This window comes from Gobius niger (genome assembly GCF_951799975.1).
Source record: "Gobius niger genome assembly, chromosome: 5".
NCBI classification, from domain to species: Eukaryota; Metazoa; Chordata; class Actinopteri; order Gobiiformes; family Gobiidae; genus Gobius; species Gobius niger.
The window spans coordinates 17,538,151-17,564,994 of NC_136856.1; the positions used below are offsets into that span (position 1 = coordinate 17,538,151).

At 40.6% G+C, this 26,844-nt stretch overlaps 1 protein-coding gene across 4 annotated transcripts in view; it reads left to right on the forward strand.

Annotated features, from left to right (window-relative positions):
• The window catches only part of LOC306963248 (glutamate receptor 3), a 102,429-nt gene that overhangs the window by 42,844 nt on the left and 32,741 nt on the right, over positions 1-26,844 (forward strand). For all 4 annotated transcript variants that reach the window (XR_013792898.1, XM_079556763.1, XM_079556761.1 and 1 more), the window contains exon 4: positions 15,901-16,088. Coding sequence is in view for 3 of the 4 variants with exons in the window: in XM_079556763.1 (XP_079412889.1) it covers positions 15,901-16,088 (188 nt within the window). In the remaining variant the exon portion in view is untranslated. The remainder of the gene's footprint in view (positions 1-15,900; positions 16,089-26,844) is intronic.

A 26,844-nucleotide genomic window follows, 5' to 3' on the forward strand; every position in this document is an offset into this window, starting at 1 on the left:
CATTTTGATGATTGATCTGAAAATGTCAGAAACAAGAAAGTGTTGAGGGTTTGTGATGGTTATTGGAGAATTTCACTGCTGTGACTACTTGGGAGAGGAAGTTGTTGTACATTTGGTACCGTATTTTCCAGACTATAAGTCAAACTTTTTTCATAGTTTTTCAGGGGGTGCGTCTTATTAGGAGCACCCCCACCCCTTTAAAAAAAAAAAAAATCAAATGTATAATTTCACATGACGCTAGAGGACACTGCAGGCTAATCGAGCAGCAGAATGAAAGCTTGGAGTGAGCGAGAAGCGGACGTTAACAAAACAAAGCTGATCACGGGCTAAAAGCTAGATGGCCACAGCTAGAGGAACGAGTTTGCAAATGAGAGCTTGAAAAACATGCTGCCGGCAGAGGCTTGTCGACGGGGCAGTTACGCCTCTGTGCCCAGGTCGTTGCCAAGGCGATTGTTCAGAAGTGACACAGGGGATGAAGATTTTTAATGGATTTAGTGATTTGGAGTGAGATCGAGAGTTTGGCAGCATATTGCTCAAGCACCCACCTGCGAACTCGTTCCTCTTACTATGGCCATGTACATTTTAGCCCGCGATTAGCTGTTTTGTGTTTTCTTCATTGCAGTAAGACTAATCTACACTTTTCGCCAGTCCCTCACAAGTTACACGCTCACTCCAATCTTCCCTGCTGCTCAATCACCGTTTTTTGTTTTTTTTTAGCCTTTAGCAGGTGCTGGTGCACCAGCCTAGACCGCCCTCTAGCGGCTGTCAGTGTGAAAATAACATGTGAAATGATATACTGTATTTTGATATATAAGTCGCACCTGACTTTGAGTCGCACCCCCAGTTAAACCATGGAAAAAAGTGTGAGTTATAGCCTGGAAAATAAGGTAATATGAGCAGTAGTAATAGTTTTAGGAGCAGTGATATGAACACAACATTTACTTGAGAAATGGCTCCAATATCCTTTTATTCATTTCTAGATATTTTTGGCCCGTAAGCTTTATTAGACAGCTTTAAGGACAGGGCAGGGGGTGAAGAGTCGGGGAAAAACATTCAGCAAATTGCCAGAGCTTGGGATCAATCTCAGGCCGCTGATTTTGGCACAGTGTCCAGCAAACAAGTGTTGCTACCTTATCCATGTGGTCATCAGGCAGCGTAAGACAACCTCTCAATAAATTATACCTTGGGGTCAACCAGAAAACACCTTGGCACTGTTGTGATTTAGTGTCCCGCCCCAGTAACAAGGTGTTTCTGTTTGTCAATGTTGGATCCGTACATGTGCCAGGATAAGCGAGCAGCCCCCTGGATGACCACATGTAGTTACCCTCATTTTTCTGTTGTTGCTACTAAAGCCGTGGCGAGAAACAGACTATCCCAGTGCGTATGAGAAGGGCAAGGGTGGCCAATCAGGCGGCAGCGTCAGCCTCTCTGTAACTAACGGGAACCTTGCACTTCAGCGGCCGCACTAATTGGCCATCCAGAGACAGTAGCTTTTGTGCCTGCAAGAGTCAGACAATAAATGCCTCCCGCTGCACTCGAGGAGGCCTTTGATGCCAACCCAAATGTGGCCTGTCCTTTAAATTTAATTGTAGTCGGTTGGCATTGCTCTTACAGTTGTAAACAAAATAACAAATCAAGAGATGGGATAGAGGGAGCAAATGCAAATCCGAGCATCGATTGAACACACAAACACATGCTAATGCCTTTGCAGTAAAGTAACCGTGGCTAAGTGCGCAAGGGCCTTTAGTGCATTTAAATGGCTGACGCAATCTTTGGGAGTGCATGTCTTCCCTGTGTTACTGTGGACTCGCTTCAACTTCCTCCCACTGATTAAACACATGCATGTGTTGGGTGAATCGGTGACTTTGAACTGGCCCTTGAGAATTGAACGAGCAAGCGCTGTATGGTTTACTCTACCTGGAAAAAAACAAAAACAATTAATGCGAGAATAAACCATAATGATGCATCTCAGTGATTCTAAAATGTTCAACATCAATTACCACCTCTTATAATATTTCAGCTTCCAATCAAGATCAAATCAAGACTTAACCGGGTCTGAAAAGGGTTTAAAACAGACCCAAATGAGACTCAATTAGGTCTAAACAGGGCACAAATCATCTCTAATAATGATGAATAGTCTATAACTTGCAGATGACTTTGAGTAGCACTTGGAGAAGCCCATGTATCACGTACCGCAGGTTAAAAACAACTGATCATCATTTCTGAAATGCATCACTTTAAACACGACATTGATTGGGAGTGGAGGGTGGTTTGAGGTCAATGGGATAATTTTGTTCGATCCCAGTAGTAGTTTGTGTATCTTTATGACCCACAGATTACAGCTCATAAGACAATAATTAATAAAATAAAAATCTTTATGTTCCCACTTTATAGCGTTTTGTATTTCACAATGCCAAGATGTTGGATGGCTTTGACACATTTCACACCCAGATTATCTGGTCGAGTGCCTTCTTGTCATCCACGACGTTTGATTAATGCTTGCAAAGTCAGAGAAGTGTGAATGAACAGTCCGCACAGCTCACAATACTATAGCAGAGATCCGAGCTTGGATCTTTAGCCTGGTGGTCCCTGCAGCAGGATATAGGGCCCGATCTTATGTTTCTAAACGCAGGCGATGTTATGTAGCCTCCAACCTGTGGGGTTGGAGGCTACATAGAGCGAGTGCCGACCCGCGCCAAAACGGGAAAGCTGTACATCCCTTTCTCTCGGGACACGGACATTGTTTAATTCATGATGGGATAAATACACTTTTTAGTTTGACCTGTGACAGCCTATAGCAGGGGTAGGCAAGTTTGCTCGGTGGAAAAAATGACGAAAACATGACCCAAAAAAATATAAAAAATTTGATAAAACTGGAGATAATGCGGGGTATGTTTTTAATGGGCATTTGATCTCTGATTTGAGTAATAATATTCCTCAAAATCATCTTGAGGGCCAGAGGCTTCATGATGGAGGGCCCCCGGGCCTGATGTTGCCTACTCCTAGCCTATAGTATTTGAAGGAAACATACGAGTTGATGCACACCTGTCTGGTCTGTGTAATTGCCCGTGAAAGAGCTTGGTCACTTCTAATTTCACCCCGTTTGGAGCTATAGGAATATACTGGGAGAGGCCAATGCTAAAAACATCTTTGGTCTTTTTGCGTGACTGAGGGCACGCAGTTCTTCCATACTGTGATATGTTCTTACCTGAGCTTAGACGAGTTGATACATACCTGTCTGGTCTTTGTGCGTGCCCGTGGAGGAGCGTGGTAGCTTCCAACATCACCCCCGTTTGGAGCTATAGTAATACATTGGGAGAGGCCAAATTCTAACAACATATTTGGTCTTTTTGTGTGACTGAGGGCACGCATAAAGACCAGACAGGTACGTACCAACTCGTCTAAGCTCATGTAAGAACATATCTCAGTATGTAAAAACGGTGAACTATTCCTTTAAGGAAGACCACAAGGCAGCGCAATGTAAACCAGGAAATTAATGAGAGGCTGCCATAGTATTAAAACCCCCCTCATCTCTTTGAAGCGCACCCTCTTGCTAGCGGCGCAGGCACATAGCACAACAGCTGCGCTAATGGAAGCTGACCATCACATTTGGAGCTGCGCTGTCCTTGTGCCATGTGGAAGATCTGGCCCTTAATGTCCAAGTCCTGGCTTTAACCAAGTACGACATACCGCACCTCACGTACATCACTTGTGCTTTAGAGGCTCTCTCCTTCACGCTGGCTTCATAACAACTAAATTATGCATGCATCTGGAGGATAAATCAGCTTGGACACGCAGACAAGAAAGGGCACATCACAGGCGCCTAATATTCAGAAAAATATGGATTTAAGTTAGCATCTTTGGTATTGCTTTCTCTTTTTCATTTAATGCGAATAAACAGATATCATTGCCAATATGCAGGTTGTCACACTTGTGCCTTTAGTAATTTAGTGGTCCTCGAAAACGAGCCAAGCACCTGCACCTAGCGATACAAGAGGCTTTTTCTGTCACAATAGGCGCACAATAACCCACTCACCCCCCCATTTAAACTAAACCTGGAATACAGCCATTTCACCACCTACCCAGCACTATCTTCAGCAACCATGAAATTACTGCTTTTTTCATTATACCACGACGGCCTGGCCTTTGCTCGGAGCCGCAGAAGTCAGGGTTGATTGCTTTGATGTTATGCTGTGTCATGGGGCCAATTTGTTTGTCGAAGCAACAAATACAATAGAAAAGTAGTTCTCAGGAGTGGAGTCAAAAGCGGCGGTGTAATCTGGCTTTTGTTTTTTAAAGGTTACAAGCGCAAACAGTGGGAATAGCAAGCTGGATTTCTTCTTCTCCCCCTCTCACCTCATTCCCAGTATGAAAACTCTTAAATGCATCTTCTAAGTATTACAAACCTGAGATATTTACCCACTGTAGTTTCAAAAAATGTGCTGTCGAGGTTTGGTTTTCGAAATTAGGGTTGACCCTGTTATACAGCTAAAGCATGAGTAAAGTAATTTTTCACCTGAAAAATCTCGCTGAATTAAACAAAGGATGTCCAAGGACTTCCAGAAGCAGCCCCCGTACCACTGTCTTAAAAACACTGCTCTAACTTAAACTTTAACTGACCCTGAGCTTTTACTTTTTTGTGCTGACACGGAATAATCTCTAATGTGACCTTTATCCACAACACACTTTCAGAAACACCATTTACGGCTAATGATCCTGACCGTATCAGCAGGTCAGGAAAATGCTAATCACTGTGAATAAATAACACTTTGGAACCAAATCCTGCTCCCTCCCTATCCAACACTGTAGATGCAGAAAATCTGTACTGATCATATTGTGATCTGAGATCATATTGTGATTTTGCAATGACAAAGAACCTATTGAATTCTTTTCTATTCTATTTAAGACCAGGTTCAGTACAAGATTAGGCCATAGGTCTTGTCCTGTGAGACATGGTTCAGTAGAATTTTGAAATCTGTTTTTTTAATGGAATTTGGCCTAACTAACTAACTAACTAACTAACTAACTAACTAACTAACTAACTAACTAACTGACTTATTAACTTACTAACTAACGGTCTATCTAACTAACTAACTAACTAACTTACAAATGAACTAGCTAACCAACCTACCAACCAACCTACCAACCAACCTACCTACCTACCTACCTACCAACCAACCAACCAACCAACCAACCAACCAACCTAACAACCTACCAACCAACCAACCAACCAACCTAACAACCTACCTACCAACCTAACAACCTACCTACCTACCTACCTACCAACCAACCTAACAACCAACCTACGTATCTACCACCCTACCGAACCAACTAACTAACCAACTAACTGGTTGACTAGCTAAATTAGCTGTAAATAAAGTTGTATGTTTGTTGTGTTTGAGTCACTTGGCCCCATATTAGTGTTCCCGTAATACCGACTTTATGCTTGGTTCATTCCATACTGGCGCCATGAGTCAACCTCTAGTTTTGGCTGTTTTAAAATGACTGACTTCATGAAAGTCCCATCTTCTCTTATCCACATATATGGGCTCGAGCGCCGCAGCCCGTTGTCTGAAGTGAGCAAACAAAGCCATGCCCAGAGAGATGGAGAAGCTGAAGGAAGTGTGTGGGCGGATGGTGACAGCAGAGGAGCCCTATACTCTTCTCCTGCTGCACAAGTGCACTTCAGAAGATACAGGCGCCATGCTGGCTCTGTTTGATTTGACATACGCTGTCTCCGTCATTTAGGACAACAGGGTTTTATTCTGTTATGGGCCTATACTGTAAACAAGACATCAAAGACTTGGCCACACACTTTTTGGTTACTTTGCTGAGAAAGTACTTCACAGAGAAGGCTTTTTATAGCAGCGAAGGTGGGAGGATGAAGAGTTCTCTCTTAACAAGGACAGGACACAGGAGGAGGAAGCAATATCACATTTACAGGGTATTTAGGGTTGTTACGATAGTGAGACCGGAATCAGATTTTAAGTTGATGCCATGGGTTTTCCTGGTCTCCATATCGGTGCATACCTGCTGTGTTGTTTCTATAAAAATACTCACAGATTCAAGCCGCTGCTGTTTACTATGTGGAGCTGATTCCACCTGTTAAAACACCGGGTAGGGAGGCTCTGCATGATCTAAAATCACAAATAATCACAGATGATTCACGCTACCTCTTTGAGGCTTTGATTTATTCTTTGATTGGAACCAAACTCTGCCCCAAACGGTCACTGTCCAAACATACATCCTAGCAGACCTCCAGACAGGCAAAATCTTAAAACAAGTGTTTTTTTCCTCTTCCCAAAGCCGAAAACACAACAGGAGTGGTTGTCCCGTTGCTGTTAGACCTTGTCACAATAAAGCTGTTCCTGTTGCTAAAATAGAGGGACATTTAGCAGAACCATTTGTTTTGCCACAATTTGTATTTTAATATTTTAAAGACAAGACTTGAAAGGCATGCATTTGCACACGGTTCGGGAAGGAAAGCAGACGAGAAAAAAAAAAGAGGAAATGATCACCATTGACCTGCTGTGCGATTGGCAGCCTGTACCTTCCCAAAGGCTGTGGCATGCCTGAATTAAATGTGGGAGTTGCTAGCTAACTTAATTGTAATGCTCATAGTTTAAAAATATCAGATGAACATAAGAAGGGAACTCACTCTCTGTGCAAAAGCATAAGAATGGTCCACAAGAATGTGCTTATTGCATTTGAGGTGGAAGTCAAGGGTTTTTTCTTACTATCACTTGAGAACAGTGTACATTATGCTGGATAGTGCTAGCATTCCCTTTGTAGCATATTTTAATATTTTGGTCTATTGCCCATTTTGCCTCGATATTGAGCAGGTATTGCTCCAGAAAGAGGCACTAACATGCGCTTCTCGCTTCTATGACATGCGTTGGCTTTTGCAAAAGGTCAATTGGGTTTACTGCCTTTTTATTCACACACCCTATGCTGTCAAAATGGTAGAAAGAAAGAAAGAAAGAAAGAAAGAAAGAAAGAAAGAAAGAAAGAAAGAAAGAAAGAAAGAAAGAAAGAAAGAAAGAAAGAAAGAAAGAAAGAAAGAAAGAAAGAAAGAAAGAAAGAAAGAAAGAAAGAAAGAAAGAAAGAAAGAAATGTATACAGCCTAGTCCCCACAAAATATTATATTTCACAAGAATCAACATTTTTCTCTGGCCCTATTGTTTGTGGCTTGGCTGGAGAAGTGCATTTATTGAACAAAGCTTCCATTCGGACTTACGCCGCACGACTAATGAGGAGAGTTGTAAAGCCCTTTTTCAGAGGGAGAATTTGATCTGCCGTGCACGCCGCAGGGATGCTCAGGGCCCAGCGAGGATACTGCGCTCAACGCAAACATTCACCAGCTCCTAAATACTGAGATATTTATTTTGGATTTTCTCTGAAGACAATAGAGCAAAGAAACTGTGGGAATAATATGCACGAAGAGGTACACAGTATGCAAGCGGCTGCACTTAATTGAGACGAGACCAGACTGGGAGAGTTTGCACAGATATTTGCTGTTTGCTCATGACAGTCGAATCAACTTTATTATTACACTTGACTTATTGGAGCTTACCAAAAAAAATGAAAAAAATGTGAGTAGTGGTGGCTATGTAATGACAGCAATGGTTGATGTACATTTACAAAGTGTAATGCAGTGCAGATATGTTTAAGTTAAGTTAAAGGGGCTAGATGCAAGTTAGCCATTTTTTACTCATTACTGCCACCTCAGGTCATAGGTGTAACTGCAGCTTCTATATTAAGCTCGTGCATGACGGCACTTCGGACCGAATTAACGCCTTTTTGAGTGATAGTGCAGGATTTTAGAGGCAGTTGTGGTAAACAGGTCTGAGCTCATTCTCCACCATTTTTGAAACATTTAGGGGAAGGAAGATACTTAATTTCAACATTTTCAAACTCTGTATAGTCCCTTTAAGTTAAGTTATCCTTTATTAATCTCTGTAGAGAAATCTCTGAAGAGAAATTAGTTCTCTGCATTTGACCCATCCTCAGTGTCGCATGGGCTGGCGCTCGGGGACCCATCTCCATGATGTGGAGCCAGGCTGGTGGTCAGAAACACCTGGCTGGAGGATTCACCTATTGTACATGTTTTTATAACCTACGCAGACATGGGAGAACATGCAAACTCCACATAGAGAAATCGAACCCGGGACCTCCGAGCTGTGAGGCACGAGCGCTAACTGCTGCGGCACTGTGGCACAAAAGTATTTGGCAAGTGTCCAATACTGTTCATTAATAGTATAATGCAACACATTTAAAGTGGACATCACAAAATCCTTGGGTCTGTCAACTACACAATAAAATGTGATTGAAACAGGTATGTTTGTGGTGATGGAACAACGTGACAACATGGTCAAAGCTCAGAAAAGTAGATTATTTTCCATGATATGACCACAGTTTTAATGTCAGTGTCTTTTCAATGCACTCAAAGCTGCTAAACAGTTCGGTCATTCTGCTTTACCCATTTTTGTTGCAACGGTTCTTTGAGGGAAAATGTCAGAATGGAGTCCACATTAGTTCCTCTCCAGAGTGGCATCTGCTCCATTTGATTCCTGTCATACACCGCAAATGCTCTGCACTAAAGCTGGCATCCCACCAAAAGCACAATTACAAGTCAAAGCCATTATCTCGCTTCTTTCAATTCACGGTGCGCCAAACTGTGCTCAGAAAGGCATTTCGGACTGGAGACCCTAATTTAACATGGGGATTGGGAAGCTAGGAGGGGAGAGCTGCCGCATTTCCAACTGGCTCAAGGGCCATTCCGTTGTTTTGCCTGTACGCTTCTGGATTTGGTTCAGCCCAAATGAGTTCGAAGTTAGTTGTTTGTGCCGTCACTCTTCACTGGATGTGGGGTTAAAGTGGCTCTACTTCTCGGCTTGGCGTTTCACAATTATTTTTTATGGCATAGTGTGACTTCAAGAAAAATAATACACTCTTCAGGTAACAGTAATAGACTGAAATCATCCTCTATTGGGTTTATTAAGAGGACAATATAAAATGAGACTGAACAAAAGCCTTTAAAATGTGTTCTCATCCAGGTCTAAACCACTATTTGGACTAAACCAGAAATGTGAAAACGGGGGCACACAAAGTCTACAACCAAACAATGGTAAAAATCAAATTCATTGTAGATTTACTTTTTAATGGGCAAATGAACAATGGTCCGCACAGGCACCCATGTCTCATTTCGGTTATTTCTTTAACTTTTTGTTTTTGGCCATTTCTCCGCCTGATTTTGCAGACGTCCCCTTGGTGTGATGTATTTTGCTACATTTTCCCCTGTGTAATGAGACAACACATCGCTGACAGTCGTAGCGTGTCTCTTTAGTCTTTAGGCATCCCCTTTTTTGAAACTCCTACATTGTCGTCCGTGCCGTTCTCGTCCGCTTCCTCAAACTGATCCTCATCGAGTCTTCGTTCTGGCTTATTTTCTGCAGGACCATGCATGTTGTAAGTCCTTCATGGTTTTTTTCAAGGAGTGGCGCTAATTCCCCCCCTGCCCTTGGCGTGGAGTGGACTCCCGAGGCCTGTGTGTGAAGTGTTTTTCTCTGTATATTTCTCGGCAGCAGGGAATGAAGACCGGAAGGTGCCATAATGCATGAGTTCCGTGTTAAAATTAAAACTTAAATTAGGACTGATGTATCAATAAAAAAAAAAAAACTTCAAGCTTCCACAGAACACACTATAAACCCCACTCCACGGTTTGAGACTCTCTGGTCTTTCAAGCTAACTCTTGATTTTAATGTCTCTGCAGAGGCTGTGCGTGGAAGTTTGACGGTCGTGCCTAATTCTGAAGTGCAGGCGGAGAGGAAATGTGTCCCGATGTTTGCGTGATTTGTCTAGTTAGCCCAGATTAGCCGAATGATAGGAGTTGGAGATGAGGTAGGGGAAAGAGGAGGGGTAGGTACGCTGGCTTGTGACACTCTTGCACTGGGCTCTAATGAGGAAGCGAGGAACCAAATGGAAGCTTGGGCAATGAGATTAGATGCAACTCAATTCAATTACTGCTGAGGCGCCACGGGTGACGCTTCAAAACTCATCCTGTTAAGATGCGCTTCAGAAGAGCGCGGCGGAGGAGACTGGGTTGGCCCGTACGCTGCACTGCCGCGGCATCACATTGGAAACAGCTCTGATTTAGCGACGTGCAGAGTGTCATTATGTTCCGCTGAGATTTGATGGCACACTCCGCAGTGCTCAGATACAGATTTGGAAGAAATGCAGAAATAATTGAGTTTTCAGCCATCGCAGACCTTTATACACTGTCGGCCAAATGATGCAGTTGTGTGAGATGATGGAGCGACTTACCGCCCCACAGTGGCTTGAGAGCAGTATCTTGACACACTGAATGAGAGGGGCATGTTAGTGTTTTGGCTTGCGTGCAGTAAATGTATGCACTCATCCCAATCTTTGACATTAGCCTCAAGAATGACATGGCTTGGGAGTTGGAACTGACTGAGTTTAATTCAAACTTTTATGATATTTCATCAATTACACTTTTGAGTGTGGCCAAAATAATCCAGTCACATGGGGGTACAAGACACTTGGGCTGGGGCCAAGTCCAGGAAACTGGAAATGCTTGTGTCTGGCAACAAAAGTAAAAAATAGACGAATGACAGGAATAGATAGATATTAACGTGAAAGTTAAAGCAGTACTAAGTAACTCGTGCCCCTAGAGGCCATAATTATCCGTGAGAGTAAATACTACGCTGACAGAAAAGGCAAAGGGAGAGAGGGATATTGTACATCCAATTACACAATGGAGATCATTTTTTCCACTCAAACTTGGCTGTAAATACTGCTAAAGTGGCGCTAGCCCGCAGTTAGCTTTGCCCATTAGCCCGTTCTTCTTCGTGATCCTATTAGTGTGTATTGGTGACTCCGACCCGTAGGCAGCGAAGTTGCAATTGGGTTTTTCTGGCCAGAGACACCAGGGGTAGATGACCATTAACACTTGTATTACCCCCAGAGGGACTACGAAAAGGATTTATTAAGGTAAACAAGTTACTAAGTACTGCTTTAACATTTTGCAGGCATTCCTATGCACCATGAAGCATTCTAATCAAAAACATGTAATCAGCAAATTGCAGATTGCACATTGTTTGCCTGCAACAAAATTCCTTTTCTCTGTGGGGCTTAGTGTGTAAAAAAAGAAAAAAAAAACTGCAAGCAAACATGAATTACATGGGATTCTTGCTCATCTAATTTCAATTGCAATACTTGTCAGAAAAAATTACAATCAGCATATTACAAATTTACAAAACTGTCACAATGTGCTTCATGTATCTCGTATAATTCTACCAGATATTGTGAGCAAACACACTCTGCTCTGTGTCTCCATAAAGTCACAACAGCTTCTCCAGGCTGGTTGTAAAATGGTGGAGTACAATGTGTACACTGTGCCTCTCTGGTATGATTAGCACTGAGCGCTATCATCATAGAAGCTGCTTCACGCCGCTGCATCTCCACACGGGGGATTTATAGGTGCTGATAAGAAAATCTTGTTGTTGTCTTTCATAATTTATGGGGTTGACAGTGTTCACATTTTCAAAGTACGTGGCTATGCGACTCTAAACTAAGCTTCTGCAGAGCTACAGGGTAGATAGGATTTATCATTCCTCTTCATATTGGCAGTAAATAAAAGCAGCAAAAACGTTTATGAGCGTGTAAAGCTGGTTAAGAAGTTGGGCAAATTGATCCGCCTAAGCCACTGGAGGACAGCGCTCCAGCACATCAGTGAATCTATATGGGGAATGATGGAACACATGTCAAAAATGCCCATTATCTAGACTTTATACAGAGCTGTCAGATTAAGCTCCACCAAGAGGGTTCTGTTAATTTAGATTGCATAAAAGTCCAAATCAAGAAACAAACTTTAGTGCTGACTTGATAGAAAAAAGGCTCAGAGCAAAACTAATCCATTTCTGGACAGACTATTTACCACTTGCCGATTTCATCTCTTAATTTCCATACAAATGTAAAACTAGGCAGGCATGGAATCTCGTGTGAATCTTAAATGAATTCAATTGTTCCCCCTCATACACAGTCCAGGGTTGGCCCAGGGCGATGATATGAGTGCTGCACAAATCAGCAATTTCAAAATAAAAGTCTGCTTTGAATCTCATCAGATTGACGGAACATTGTTTCCATTTTACACTTTAGAGAATAATTTATATCTGTGCATAAATACATGAAGCTTGTACAGCATTAGGGCTGAAACAACTAATCGATTACAAAAATATTTGTAGTAATTGATTAATTGTTTTCTGGTTCATACAGACTCAAATAGAGCAAAAATGACATGAAATGCAGTATTTTTTTTAATAAAAGCCTTTGCTTTTATAGTTAGTGTATGTATTGTTTTGTACATTGTAAAGTTCATGAATATCTGTTTGTATCTCATCCAATCAGAAAGCAGAATTAGCACTAAGAGCCTCTAACAAGCATTTACTTTATGTTTATTCCATCAGCGTATCCTCAAGCAGCGGCACTTTAGCACTATGTAGTAAAAAAAAATAATAATAAAATGTTCCTATACCATTCACAGCCAAGCTTAATCGACTGATTAATTGTAAAAAAAAAAAATTGTTAGGTGCAGCCCTATACAGCATATATTGGACTTAAATGTTCCGTTTATTTCATTTTATTTATCTTACCAATAAATTATTAATTTACTAAGACAAAAAACGGTGTAGTGTCTGACAACAGCATTGCCTAATATTCCAAAATGGTACTAACCATCCAGGTACTAACCATGCAGGTACAAACAATGCAGGTACTAACCATGCAGCTTCCAAGATCTGACGAAATAGGGAATTTACAAGGTGGTATGGCCACCTTTTATATTATTCAAACCCTCACTTAAAAATGCACAATTGCACAAATGAAGCTATTTACACTGCACCTATCTTCACATTTGTAAATGGCACAGAAAATTAGCTATAAGCTTAAGCAGACTTACAACATATTGTCTGATGCAAAGGTCTTTACATTTCACCTTTTACTGGCGTTATTCACCACTTTTCAAACCAACTGAGACGGTTTTGACCCAGTTAATCGGCATGACATCTTTTAATATGAGAAGCTTTTATTGCTGGGAATGCTGCCATGCCATCCAGCTGGCTGGTGGTTGCTGTGGTTCTGAGCATATGCCTGAGGAAAATGAATAATGCATAATAGTTTTTAAAGTGAGATTTTTTTCTGTAGCTTTAGGTACTGCAGATGAGAAGTTGAGAGGCATACGCAGCTGCGGTCATGTAAAACGTGACAGAGATATTTACAAATTAATCTTTGTTTACAGTTTGCGACAATTTCTTTTTTTAAATGATGGCTCACTCTGGAATGTGCTGAGAGTATTCTGAAGCCTCAAAATCAGGCCATATCCACCGTAGGATATCTGATACCCAGAGTTTATTCACATCCTAAATACCAGTGACACCACATTAGATACCCTAGTGACTTTAAAAGCTGGGATAAATAAGGACGTAGTTAAGTTAAAACTGCTGCCTCAGTTCATTTTATCAGAATCCCTCTTTCACACCCCTGTTGTTCACAGGAAATAAAGAGTGGACTGCCATTGTTTTTTTTTATATAAAGTGCTATATTTAGATGCAAACACATGGTAGGGTCAGTATTTTGTTTGTTTGTTTAGTTTTTTCACATAAATTGCGGTGTTTCCTACAAGCACTCTATGAGGGCATTATAAACAGCCTGTGACCGCAGCTTTAATATGACATCGTATTGTGCACAATCTGTAACATGCAATCATTAATCGTTAAAACTCTCTGAAATGTATAATAGCACATGCATGTTGAAGGCTAATTTGTCCTTTTTCTCTATCGTTTGACTGCACGAAGCACAATGAAAAATGACCGCAGATACGGGCGAGACGTTTATTGTCCACAGAGTCTGCACTTCTATTGTCCTCGGCTTAATGAAATACCAGCACTCCTCTTGATTTTCATTAATAACCTCCGTGTTTGCTCTTAGCCCTTACACAAGAGAGCGGACTTAGGCAATTTTTATTACAGATTGTGCTATACGCAATCTATCCCCCGTGGAAAAGGGAGCTACATTATTCATTGTCTGGTATGTGATTTGACCATGGTGGTTCTCCAGAGCGCGCAGTTAAATGGAAATATTTCACTTGAATTATGAGAGGGGTTCCGTTCTCGCGCGAGCATAATGATCTCTTTGTAAATCTTTCATTGTCTTTGTCTCTAAAATGAGTCGGGACAGTCCTCTAAAGGCACACCAGCGGGGATGTCAGAGCAAGCATTCGGCCGAGCTAAACGTCTATGATTCAATTCATGCCAAGTGCAATAACATCACTGAGCTGATATTTTAATAACGCAGAGATGCGATTACTACCCGTCCAAGTCATTATGATGTTGCTGCTTCAATATTCAAATGTACAAATCTTGACTACTTTTTTTCTTTTCTTGCAAACCTCAGCTATTTTAGAGACTGTAGTAATGAGACAACCTTTGACCTTTTGGATCTGAACAAACCCCTCCCTGGTTGTAATTTTACTGCTCTTACAATGATACATTACTGTGGGCCAGAGTCATACTTCACTGAACAAGGACATTATTTGTTATGAATAATAATAAACGATACCAGCCTGGTATTGAAAAAAATAAAAGCATTGAAAGCAGGTACCGAAAAGAAATATAAAATCTCAAAGTTTTTAAGTACACTGTACAGATGTATACATGACAATTTTTCCCCCTGTCAGTCTATTCCTGTATGGTTATACAGAGCTTGTACATATGGGTATATTTGGTATAGCGAGGCTGAGCGATATTGAACTGTGTATGTGTATATTTTTGTATGATCAGAATGAAAAGGACATGTGCCTTGGTATAAGTCTTCAGTACCATATGGTGTATTTATTTGTGTACGTCTGTAAATGATAAATCCTTTATGACATTTTGTCATAAACGATTTATATAAATACATGAGCACAGACACATGCATCGGTTTCTTGCATGAGTATATGCTGAAAGTTTATGTGATGTTACTTGAATAAGAGATAAGGAATAGGTTATTATAAGCTCTTTGAACTTATTCCTACTCCTTCTGAGCACAATAGTCTTGTTTTGTTTTCTTCTGTAAAAATGTTTTAAATACGTTTCTGATCAAATTAATAAATAAATGGAAAAATAAATAAATGACATAACATAACATTTTGGGAAAACACATGGGAAAAAAATTGGAAAATTTGGGGTTTAAAAAAAAAGGGGGGGAAATTGAAAAAAGAATTTAGGAAAATTGGGGGGAAAACACATTTAAAAATTGGGGAAAGAAAATGGGAAAATATTGAAAATGTGGGGGGAAAAATACTTGTAAAAAATGGGGGAAAAAAGAATAATAATAATAAAAACCTTTAACTTTAACCTTTAAGCCTTTAACTAAAAAAAAGTGTTTTTTAGTTAAAGGAAGGTTCTTGGTTGTCAAAGGAAAAGGAATGAATTAATATTATACTGTAAATGTTTTATGGTTCTAGATGACAAATAATTTAGTATAGGTATCGAAAAAAGTATCGTTTAGGTATTGGTAACAAAAACCAAGTATCGCTAAAGTACCGGTATTGAAAAAAATTTAACGCTACAGCCCTAGTTATGAATAATATTTCTTGGGACAACATGAGTTTTGACAGCTTTTTACTTATTCTTAACTTTGAAGAAACAAATCTTCATTGCAGACCGGTCCCTACATGCCCAATCTCTGGACAGAATCCTGTAAAATATGTCCGAACCCGAGCAGTTTTATATTTAGATAACCATTGGATAGTTGTTGGATTACAGCAACTCCCTGGAATAAATGATCAAACACTTACTGCAGGGCGTGGGTACATCTCTAAGTTTCTGTGTCTCTTTCCAGGTTTCTCCATCCTACAGGCCATCATGGAGGCGGCGGTGGCAAACAACTGGCAGGTGACGGCGCGGTCCGTTAGCGGCGCCACCGACGCGGCCGAGTTCAAGCGCATTATTGAGGAGATGGACAGGAGACAGGAGAAGCGTTATGTCATTGACTGTGAGGTGGACCGGATCAACACCATACTGGAGCAGGTAGGAGCACAGTGCATTATCTAAGCTTACACCCACGCTGCCACTGAGCCGCTCCGCTGAGTCACGCGCGCTACAGGATAATTGCAGGACACCGTTTTTCCAAGCGACAACAGCAAAGGGGGGCTTGTCAACATATGTAAATCAGACAGAGCTTGATAGACATGGAGATGATGGCTGTGGCTAATTTTGCTTTCTTCTCAGTTGTTTTTGTGAACAAAGATGTTTCACAATACGGTTTAATTGGTGGTTGTTTTAACAGCAAAATCACTATCTCTGGCTCTCGCAGTAGGCTGTTAAAAACAATGTCTTAATGAATGTGTTCATATCTATACTTGCACTTTTCTTTACTTTTGCAGAACAGTAATAATGTGGCAACAAGATGAGAATGCAGGGCCTCTCAGATCTCATGCTTTGGTCGTCTGACACACACATTTCACCTTTATCACATGTTCACACTCCACACCTCCTGTTTCCCACTTTGAAAACCCTATAGTAAGATATGGCAAACGTGCAGAATTGATTATGTTAAGTCATGTGACTCCATATTATCTGCCAGGAGCTTCTCAGTCACTTAAAGCTCCTCCCCTCTCTGTCTGTACGTCATGTGAAGAGAAAGTGTGTGGGGTTGTTTCAAACTCGGGATACTAGTATCAATAGAAAAGTTCTTCCAGGTGAGCTATACCTAGCCAGAGTTAAAAAAAAAAAAAAAAGGTTGAAGGTTTCCCAGAAATAACAAAAACATTATTACGAACCAGCCAGTTTCTTACGCGTATTCATTCACAAATATATTTGTGAAATTATGTATTGAAGCAAAGGCTAAAGACGGGACAGATGTAGGCACATGTGTAGACATTACAAAACTAAGTATTCTTTGCACTCTTGCAATAGCATTGCACTTTTGTAGCTCCAAAACCCCAGATTTTTTTAATATCTAATTCCTAGCCTGATTTCCAAAACAAATATTTCAACAAAATAAAACCATACATTTAAAACTAGATTCTGTTGAATTTTTGTTGCAATATAGGCCATTTCGGACATTTTTATGCATAAAATGCCTTATATCTTCATGAACAAAAATGGGACTGAAAACTTGGAAAAAAAAAATTTCCCTCATGTTGGCATCAGTAATCTACACCAAAAGTTGGAAAAATTGATATCACTTAATGCATTTATTTATTTTCCCTATTCTTCATAATGGGCTAGAGCTAGGTAAGGTATATCTTTGTATCTCCTGTTACGCTTCACTGGGGCTGTGAATGCAGCTGAAATCTATATTGTTATCACAGAGAGATGAGGTATAATGTATAACACACGTTATAAACAGCTCCTGCTCCAGAACTGCATTTGTTTAAGCAGATGTGGATAACACTGAAACTTAAGTCCTGCCGAGTTTCAAACCCAGAGTGTGTGAAGGCTGTCCGAAAAGCCGGAGGAGCAGCGGCCTGAGTGAGAGCAGCCATTTGGACCGGGCCCTGATGATGCTGCCATTTTAATACGCTCCTAACAACCCCCCAAAGCCCTTCGGTTCCTCGCACACGTCCACCGCCTGAGGATAAAATGTAAGGTCCACCAATCCTTGTAGTAGGGGAAACACAATTACCATGAATAGATGAGTGCCCATTATACCACGCATCTCCTCCTTGGCCCAACACTGCTGCCTGCCGCTCACAAGGCAATCTGCTGCCCACTTGGATTCAGCTCGGTGCTATTCATTTAGATATTGGCTTCTCTGCTTAACAATATTTGTCAATGACTATTACTTTCACTTGTTTTATAAATGTAATTAGATTAAAAACAATGCGCTTTAGTAATACAATGTCTAATTTTATTTCCTGTTTCAGCAATGTGAAAATAATCTTGATGAGAATGAGAATTTGCTACTGCAACATGAATGTGTTGCATAATGTTGACAGCATTCATTATTATTAGATAGTTTTTTCTTCTAAACCTTCTAAAAAGATGTTATGTAGTGGTCGATATTCATTTTGCCATAAATGATGGATATGGGGAGTGAGTGCTGTGGTGAAATAGATGAGCACTACTTAAAAGCAGGACATTAATGATCCTAATGGTTTCCAAAGTGTATAAAATAAAACATGTACAGAAAACGGATAGATTGGCCATAATATCCGATCGTCAGTATGCCCGGACATTCCCTCTCCTTAAATTAAAAGGAAGGGATGCAGTTGAAATAAATAGCTTTCATTTGTTTGCATGATATACTTCATTCTGGAGGCAATGTGAGTGCAAAAATTATCGCAAGCCAGGTGAAGCCGTCTGGTCATACAAAATACTGCAGAGCACTGCCTCATGAAAACAGCAGGTGACTGACGGCATATGAAAAATCACTCAAACATGCGTCAATGAAAGTTTTTTTTCTATGAGGAAACAGCATTAAAGCATGATGATGATGAGAAGAATAAGCTTCACTGATTGGCCTCATATTGTTGATCGTTGTGTATTATAAAAAAGGCAGGGGGTAATGATGTTTTGGCTATAGGTATAGAATAGCGGTATATATAGCTCTCTCCTTCCAAAATGGGCGTCCCATTGCAGACAGTATGCTGGACTTCACCACGCAGTGGGCTGTAACATTTATTAAATAAACACTGGCCTGTCTCCTGTGTGGGTAATCACAGCAGAAAATGGCAGTCGGTGTCAGCAGCGGGGACCCCTGCTGCTCCTACCTGCCGCTGCCTCTCTATTAAGCACTGATTGTGGACAGATCGAGTCTCATCTCGGGTGAGAAAGGACCATTTTAAACTAAGCCTCGTGCCATAGTGTCACAATGTTGAAACGGGCCTTCAATCTGTCAAGGTCATTGGCTGTCGAGAGAGTGTCATAAGGCAGGACAGATAGAGGCGCTGATGGCTGGGGGAAATGAGAATAGGCTCCACTGGCTTAGTTTTATGATTTCACTCAGAGCAATTCCAGAGCGCAGAATAAATGTCTTAATACCAAGCAATGAAGTCGGTGGAGTGGAGAGTTATCCTGAATAGATGAGCTTTCATTTGCAGATACACTTACACTGACACACAGGGAGATCATCTCAGCTGCTTCTCATAAATGATCCACAGCCTTTAGCCAGGTGTCAGACACCTCTTATGCATTACTTTAGATACGGGTTAGTCCCATGATATAAACATAACACATTCTGGATTACCTGGAGAGAAGGGTAATCAAAGGGAGGCCTGTGTCGCCATGGTCACAGCCTCCAGGTGCTCCTCTACTGCTAAAAAACATATACAACAGTGTCCCTATGGGGTCAGATGCTGTATCTTTGAAGACTTTCTTGGTTACATGAAAAGCTCAAATAATAATTTATGTTTATTTTTTTGTGAATATCAAAATGCTGTTATTAAAGCTTTTAAATCAAATATCCACTTCATTACATTACATTACTACATTTCTCTTTTAGTCAAGAGGTACTGTAAGTGTCTTATATTCAGAGCAAAAGTGCAAGCTAAAGTGTTAAAAATTATTTAATCATTTGGGGTGTTGTTCTGGTGAAAGACGGATATTTTCAAAGTTAAGCTTCAATAAAACAAAAGATACTGAAGGTGCCATGTCCTGGCGATGTGCACACTCAGCTGTCACCTTTATTAGCGGCATTTATCACTCCCCATGATGCGCGAGAACACACTAGTGAGAGATTTGCATACTGCTGCATCAGACCGCCTTTCATCTGCTGTAAAAGAGCTCTGTGCTTTGAGTTGTGTCCACGGACTCCACACAAATTCCGTGTTGGAATGCTACACTGGGGGCATTATCATTTTATGTTGTAACAACCACTCAGGATTTATTGGTCTTGGGACGTGCCATCAATACACCGCACTGCAGATAAATTAACCCAGTGCCATCCTCTGCCTCCCCACAATAACAGGCGGAGCTCTTCCTGCTCTGCTTTCTCTGATGGGTTTCAACGGACCATCAGTACAAAGTACAGTATATACTGAAATCGGCTGTTTGAACCTTTCACTAAAATGTGTAGGTTTCAAGTGATGTGGAATTACTGGAGGGAATCTTATTTGTATTGTGTTTTTCACATGACGCAAGTCACTCAAAGCACTTCACCGGGGAGAACAGATTGACACAAGCGTGGCTGCACACATTTACACTAACAGACCCTCACACACAGGCTATTGTTCTATGTATTCCTGTATGTATTCTCTCACGGTCTCCCATCCAGATGCTTCCCAGGCCCAACCAGCACTCACACAGCGCTTTAGGACCAATGCCAACTTTTCTGTCTTTTGAATTGTCAAAAGTCATCATAATAGCATCTGTACCGCATTTTCCGGACTATAAGTCGCACTGTCTTTTCATAGTTTTGCTGGGGGTGCGACTTATACTCAGGTGCGACTTATATATAAAAATTCATAATTTAACATGTTTCTTATTTTCATACTGACAGCCGCTAGAGGGCGCTATATGCTTGTGCACTAGTATCTGCTACTCCCGTACCACCAAAATTTTAAAAACGGTAATCCAGCAGCAGGAAGAAAGTATGGAGTGAGTGACAAACTTGTGAGGGACTGGTGAAAAGCAGAGGTTAATCTTACTGCAATTAAGAAAACAAAAAAAAAGCTAATCGCGGGCTAAAAGCTAGAGCCACAGATAGAGGAACGAGTTTGCGAATGGGTGCTTGAATAACGTGCTGCCGGCGAGGCTTGTAAACGGTGCAGTTACACCTCCATGCACAGGTAGTTGCCAAGGCTAGTGCGACTTATACTCCGGAGCGACATGTGTTTTTTTTTTCTTCATTATGCTTTTTTTTGGCTGGTGCAACTTATACTCCGGAGCAACTTATGTTTTTTTTTCTTCATTATGCTTTTTTTGGCTGGTGCGACTTATACTCCGAAGCAACTTATTATTTTTTTTCTTCATTATGCTTTTTTTTTTTGCTGGTGCGACTTATACTCCAGAGCGACTTATAGTCCGGAAAATATGGTAATTGAAAGAGCCATGCATATCTATCACTGTAAACAGTCATTACAATGCACAAATTTAACAGTCACAATATTTTCAACAAAGGCTAAACAAGATTTTTTTTTTTTTCTTTATTTCTTCAGGTTGTTCAGTATAGACTCAATGTAGTTGTGTAATGCATTGCGAGAGAGAAGTAGTGTACAGTTTTGCCTATAGACAAATGGCAAATGTATGCAAGTGTTATTGTCTCGCACTCCATGAATCCACCCATTTCCATCGGTCACATCTACATGCGCGGTCACACCAACATTACAATAGACTGTCACACATGCAGACTGTTATTTGCCTTTATGCTGTGTGCTGGCCTCCTTTCCGCATGGGATTTGTGCGCTGGAGTCTGCTCAGAGGCACCAACCTGCTCATCACTAGAGTAAAGAAAAGCGTGGCAGGAGAAGAAGAAAAAAAAAAAATACTGCTATTGGGACTGGCCCAGGGCACGCAAGCTGTTCAAAGACAGACAGGCGACGGAGCACTCTTCCTGACACAATGGCGCGATTTAATGCAGCAAGGAAAACAATAAGTTGTAAAAGAATTCAGGGAAAATGAGGAGTGCATTGGGGGATTTGTTCGAACATTGTGCTGCGTGTGAAGGCATGAGGGGTGGCCATATCTGCTTCCCATGGAGACTTTCGACATATAGTCTTATGCTCCTTGTGAAGGGAGCAGGACATGTTTTATTAAATCCGAGGAAAGGGGGGGAAATCTGAGCGTGACAGTGTTCAGGGCAGAGGTAAAGAATAGGAGTGTGACTCATATATCCGCTGTATATAAACAAGGTTTTCTAATTCCATTGGAAACCGAAGCCATGGGATTTCTCAAGGATTTTGTTGCCGGCCTGATATCATCTCATTGTTATGTGCATTTTCAAGCATTGTGTCACATACAAAAAAAATATATATATTTTTTATCAAGCAAATATGTGTTGAGTAATCTGTGGATGTTAAAAATGTCTGAATAATTCAATACTGAAATACTTTCTTTCACTTTCAACTAAATCAGTTCTGTGTTCAGCATAGGAGCTTAAGCTTTGTTATAAAATGTGGACTTTGTTAATAATAATGCTGTAGATTGTAATTTCTGAACTTGTTGGGTAAATGATTGCCTGATTTGCATTTTATCTGCTCAATTTGACGGACTTGTATATTTTCTGTCTTATTCATGAAACATCTTCTGGCATTAACATCCCTAATTACTTTGACTGTGTTTGCCTGTAACCCTGGCTGGCATACATGTTTGTTTATATTGTGATGGCCAGAGGAGGAATGTGACATGATGCCTCTGATCTGGCATTAGCTGAAAGGAGCTGAACATTTGGTCTCGCTCTCTGTAAAAGCTGATGACACACAGAGCTTTAAAATCCCGCCACCGACCTCAGCTTCTAATGGCCATTTACCTACTTTAGATTGAATTAAAGGGATTAAGGCGTTATCTGCGAGCAGATGTGACCTGCCTCAGCCACCAAGAGAAAGGCTAACGCTGCTCCACAGAGAATATGCATTGGAGGAAAATGGACATTGAGTTAGAAAAGACTTAGGACTTAAAACACAGCATAAAAAAACTATTAAAAAATCATCAGTAAAGTCACCTAAAGTCATAAGCTTCACTGACATTTTTGGCATCATGTTTTGTTTTATTCAAGTAGTTTTGATGAATGCATTTATGGTATCAATACTGCATACTCAGCCCAAAAGGCTGAAACCTATATAGCGAGCCCTCTGTATTTTTAATTATTATTATTATTTCTGCACCATAATTGCTTTTAGCTCAGCTCATTTTGGTAAGGGGGCACGCGCTTTATTGGAGTGACTGTCTTTCAATGGTCATTTCAGTGAAAACAGGTGAAACATCACCTTCAAACTTACACTTGGAAGTAGCCGGTGTTGGGGGAAACATATTACAAAAGTAATGAGCTACACAAATGTATCACTTTTTTCAGTAACTGAGGAATATAACATATTACTTACACAAAACACAGGTATATACTCATTACAATTTAAGTAACTCGAGTTACAAGAGCATTTAAATGTATGAACAAAAAAATGCCAAACTCTCCCCAAGTAGAATGCAGCATGCCAGATCAAGTTGGACGCTGGTGTCGTCAAAACAAAACACAAGAGAATGGGGAAAGAGAAGGAAAAGGAAATCTCTGACTTTTATTTGGCATTATTGCTGTATTCAGTTCATATTTTGCCCAAAGTAACGCTACATTTTTGCAACAGTAACGCAAACATACTACATTTTCAGAGCTGTAATCACTAATATAGAATATATTACAATTTTTAATTAACTTGCCCAACACTGGAAGTAACCATGGTTGGAGTGTTGTTAAAACCATCATTATTTGGATGAAGACCAGCGCTTGTATCTTTAAGAGCAGATCATGGCTGCCAAGAAAAGCATCTCAGCCTCTGCTCAGCACTGGGCTGTTAATTAGAGGGAGCTCCACTGACGGCACTTGCACCGAGAGCCCTGGGCCAGAAACACTAGTCCTCCTGATCAAAGCAGCCACATCTCATCAAGCCGCTATCCCACACTCTCAAGTTGTTATATATTTACTTGATTAAGCTCTGTTTAACAAAGGATTGATTTATAAACAACTTCTAAATACATGTATATTATTTTTTACTTTATACTTTGCTGTAGGTTTCCTGTGTAATTCGATTAAGCAAGCACAATTCATATGAGAGAAATTGCACTGAGGCACTTGCTTTGATAGCCACAGTGAAGATCTAATCAGTTAATTGAAACGATTATTAACAATTAATTAAGTGTAACGTATACCCTTTGGTGATGTTTCAGAGAATTTTATGCAACAACGTCGTATCAGCCGTTTTTCGCATAGGTTGTACCAGCAGCATCGCCGTCACTGATACTGTAAGCATATTTTAAGTGTGTTTTTGTTGTTTCTGTTTTTTAGAGAAAGTAAAAGAAAAGTGAGGAACAACTTGTTTGTTTGTCAAGATTAGTCGTTTAAGAGAGCTTTTTTTACTTTTTATAGACACCCATAAATTAGACCGATTATACACTCTGGGATTCATGAGTGAGCTGAGGAAGAACAGGAACACTGAACCTGAAGCGATCGCTGAAAATATGTAGTCTTTTTTCTTTTTTTTTACATTTTGGCCTGTGTTTGGCAGGCCGAGCACGCCCAGTCTGAGTGAGGGTGAAGTCAAGGTCACCATGCTTGTCTCTCCTCATCAGCCTTTAAAGTACAGGCTTGTCTGCAAAAATATAGGAGCACTTCTTCAACAGCAGAACAAAGGTGCGAGAGAATCCGTGCCCCGCTGGATCAATGTGCCAGACAGTACAGTGCATACAATGAGGATCCACATTACTTAAAGGGTTGACAGCTCACACACTTTTCTTCTCCTCGGTGTCATGGGAAACAGGGTAATTGGTAAAGTGGACCTGTACTTGTTTGTATGTTGGCCGTAACAATTAATTAACGGCAACATAAATCAATAGGTGGAGACATGGACCAGGAAAGGACAGAACGCATATCTAAAGCACCGAAATTGTTCTGAGGTTTAGGTTGTTAAAAAAGTGTTGTCGTCGTTTTTTTTAATGAAGCATATCAGGATTCATGTATGGAGGAAAACGCAGCGTTGTTTATTTTCCGAAAACCAAGAAAATCAATAGTCTTTTTAAGTCTGGCAGCCTGGCCGTGCAGGACCAAATCAGAATTGTGAACATTAGCATAAGCGCTGTAAGCTAGCACAAAAAACATTTGACAAAACAACCAAAAGGTATTCATTTCAGCCTTTGCTATTTTTTTCCAGTCTTCTTGCTGAATGGCCAAGTCAATTCATGGTTGTTCAAATGTAGCCTTTCCTTACAGCTGTGAGCAATTTTGAGCTACTTATTTCCATAAGTGAAGAGGCCAACACAAACTGAGATTTGATTCCATTTCTTGTTTATACTGACAAGGCACAGTTACACACACACACACACACACACAGTAGCATTGTATTGCTTGAATAATATTGTTGCATCTCAATAGAAAAAAAAATATAACAGATAGAAACCTTATCTGTCCTATTAAAGATTGCTATCAAGTCACTGAAAGGCATTATGAAAAAGCAAAAAACAGAAAGTAACTCATGCCTCTAGATGAATTTTTTTACTCATTAATTGTCCGTGAGAGTAAATATTACGATGACAGAAAAGACAAAGAGAGAGGGGGATATTGTACATCCAATTACACAATGGAGATATTTTATTTCACTCAAACGTGGCTGTAAATACTGTTTAAGTGGCACTAGCCCGCTGTTAGCTTTGACCGGTAGCGTGTTAGCTTCTTCTTCATGATTCTATTCACCTTTTTGCTTTGTCTCGGCACTTCCATTGTCCTGACACTTCCGGAGGAAGCCCGCTTTTTTTCTCCACTTTTTATACTGTTTTTAGCTATTGTTACTCAATGGAAAATATATGCTAACAGCTGCAAAGATGGCGGATCTCCATGGTAGATAATTTTTTTTCACTCAAACTTGGCTGTAAATACTGCTAAAGTGGCGCTAGCCCGCAGTTAGCTTTGCCCGTTAGCCTTCTAGCTTCTTCTTCGTGATTCTATTTGTGTGTATTGCGCCTCCGACCCGGAGGCAGGGAAGTTGCAAGGGTGGTTTTCTGGCCAGAGACACCAGGGGGAGATGAAAGACCCCCCATCATGTATTACCCCCAGAGGGACTATGGAAAGGATTTATTAAGGTAAACAAGTTACTTAGCAACCTTCCTCACGTATGGTAGCAGTGTTGCATTGTGAAGCAATGTCTACAACATTTTTGACCTTCAGAGCTTTATTCTAAACAGCGTCAGTGAGTCGGTGAAAAACCCTGACTTGGGGACAGCATGCACTGACTGCCCTGTGTTACGTAGTTTGGCATTAACCGATGGCTCAGATAATTAAAGAGATAATTTGTGCCAGAAAATTCAGTGTCATTGCTGCCACGCTGTTTTGTGTCCTGAGGTTGTAGCTTGTATGTTGGCAGGTTGGTTAGGAGTTGTGTGGGGGTCTGAACTTTGTCTGCGATAGCAAGTGAGAGGTAGGTTTGGTCAAGGTAAGGTCTAAAGTAAATTTAGATGACTTGTAGTCTTTGAAGGTCAGGAACTAATAGACTGTGTTAGCCTGAATCAGACATATATTTAGGTCTTTACATAGGATTTAGTAGCCCAAAGCATGGGGTGCTGTGGGTTTTCTGATTGGACATGGTAGTGTATGGGCTTAAAGGGACTATACAGAGTTTGAAAATGTTAAATTATGTATTTTCCTCCCCCTACATGTTCCAGCAATGTCCTAATGTGTAGAATGAGCCCAGACCTATTCACCTGCAAAAGGTTGTTACTTCGGGTCCGTATTGCCGTCATGCGCGAGCTTAATATAGAAGGTGCAGTTACACGTATGACCTGAGGTGGCAGTAGTGAGTATGAAATGGCCAACTTGCATCTAGTCCCTTTGAGGGGAGACACTGCAAAAACAAATTTCGCACATTTCGTACATAAGGCAACACAATGCGCCAAATTGGTCTCTGAACATAAAAGCTTTCACATGGAAACAAAAATATACCTAATCATCACAATAACACATTTGAATTTGAATTTGAATTGAATGAAAATGTTTCTCCGTATATTTATATAGGGAATCGTAATTTCAAGGGCCTTTTGTCCTGGCATTTTTCTCTCATTGTGGCGACAGTATCTCCATGTCGTAGCACCTACTTTGAAGATTTTTTTTCAGAGGGATTTTTAATATCTAATTCCTAGCCTGATTTAT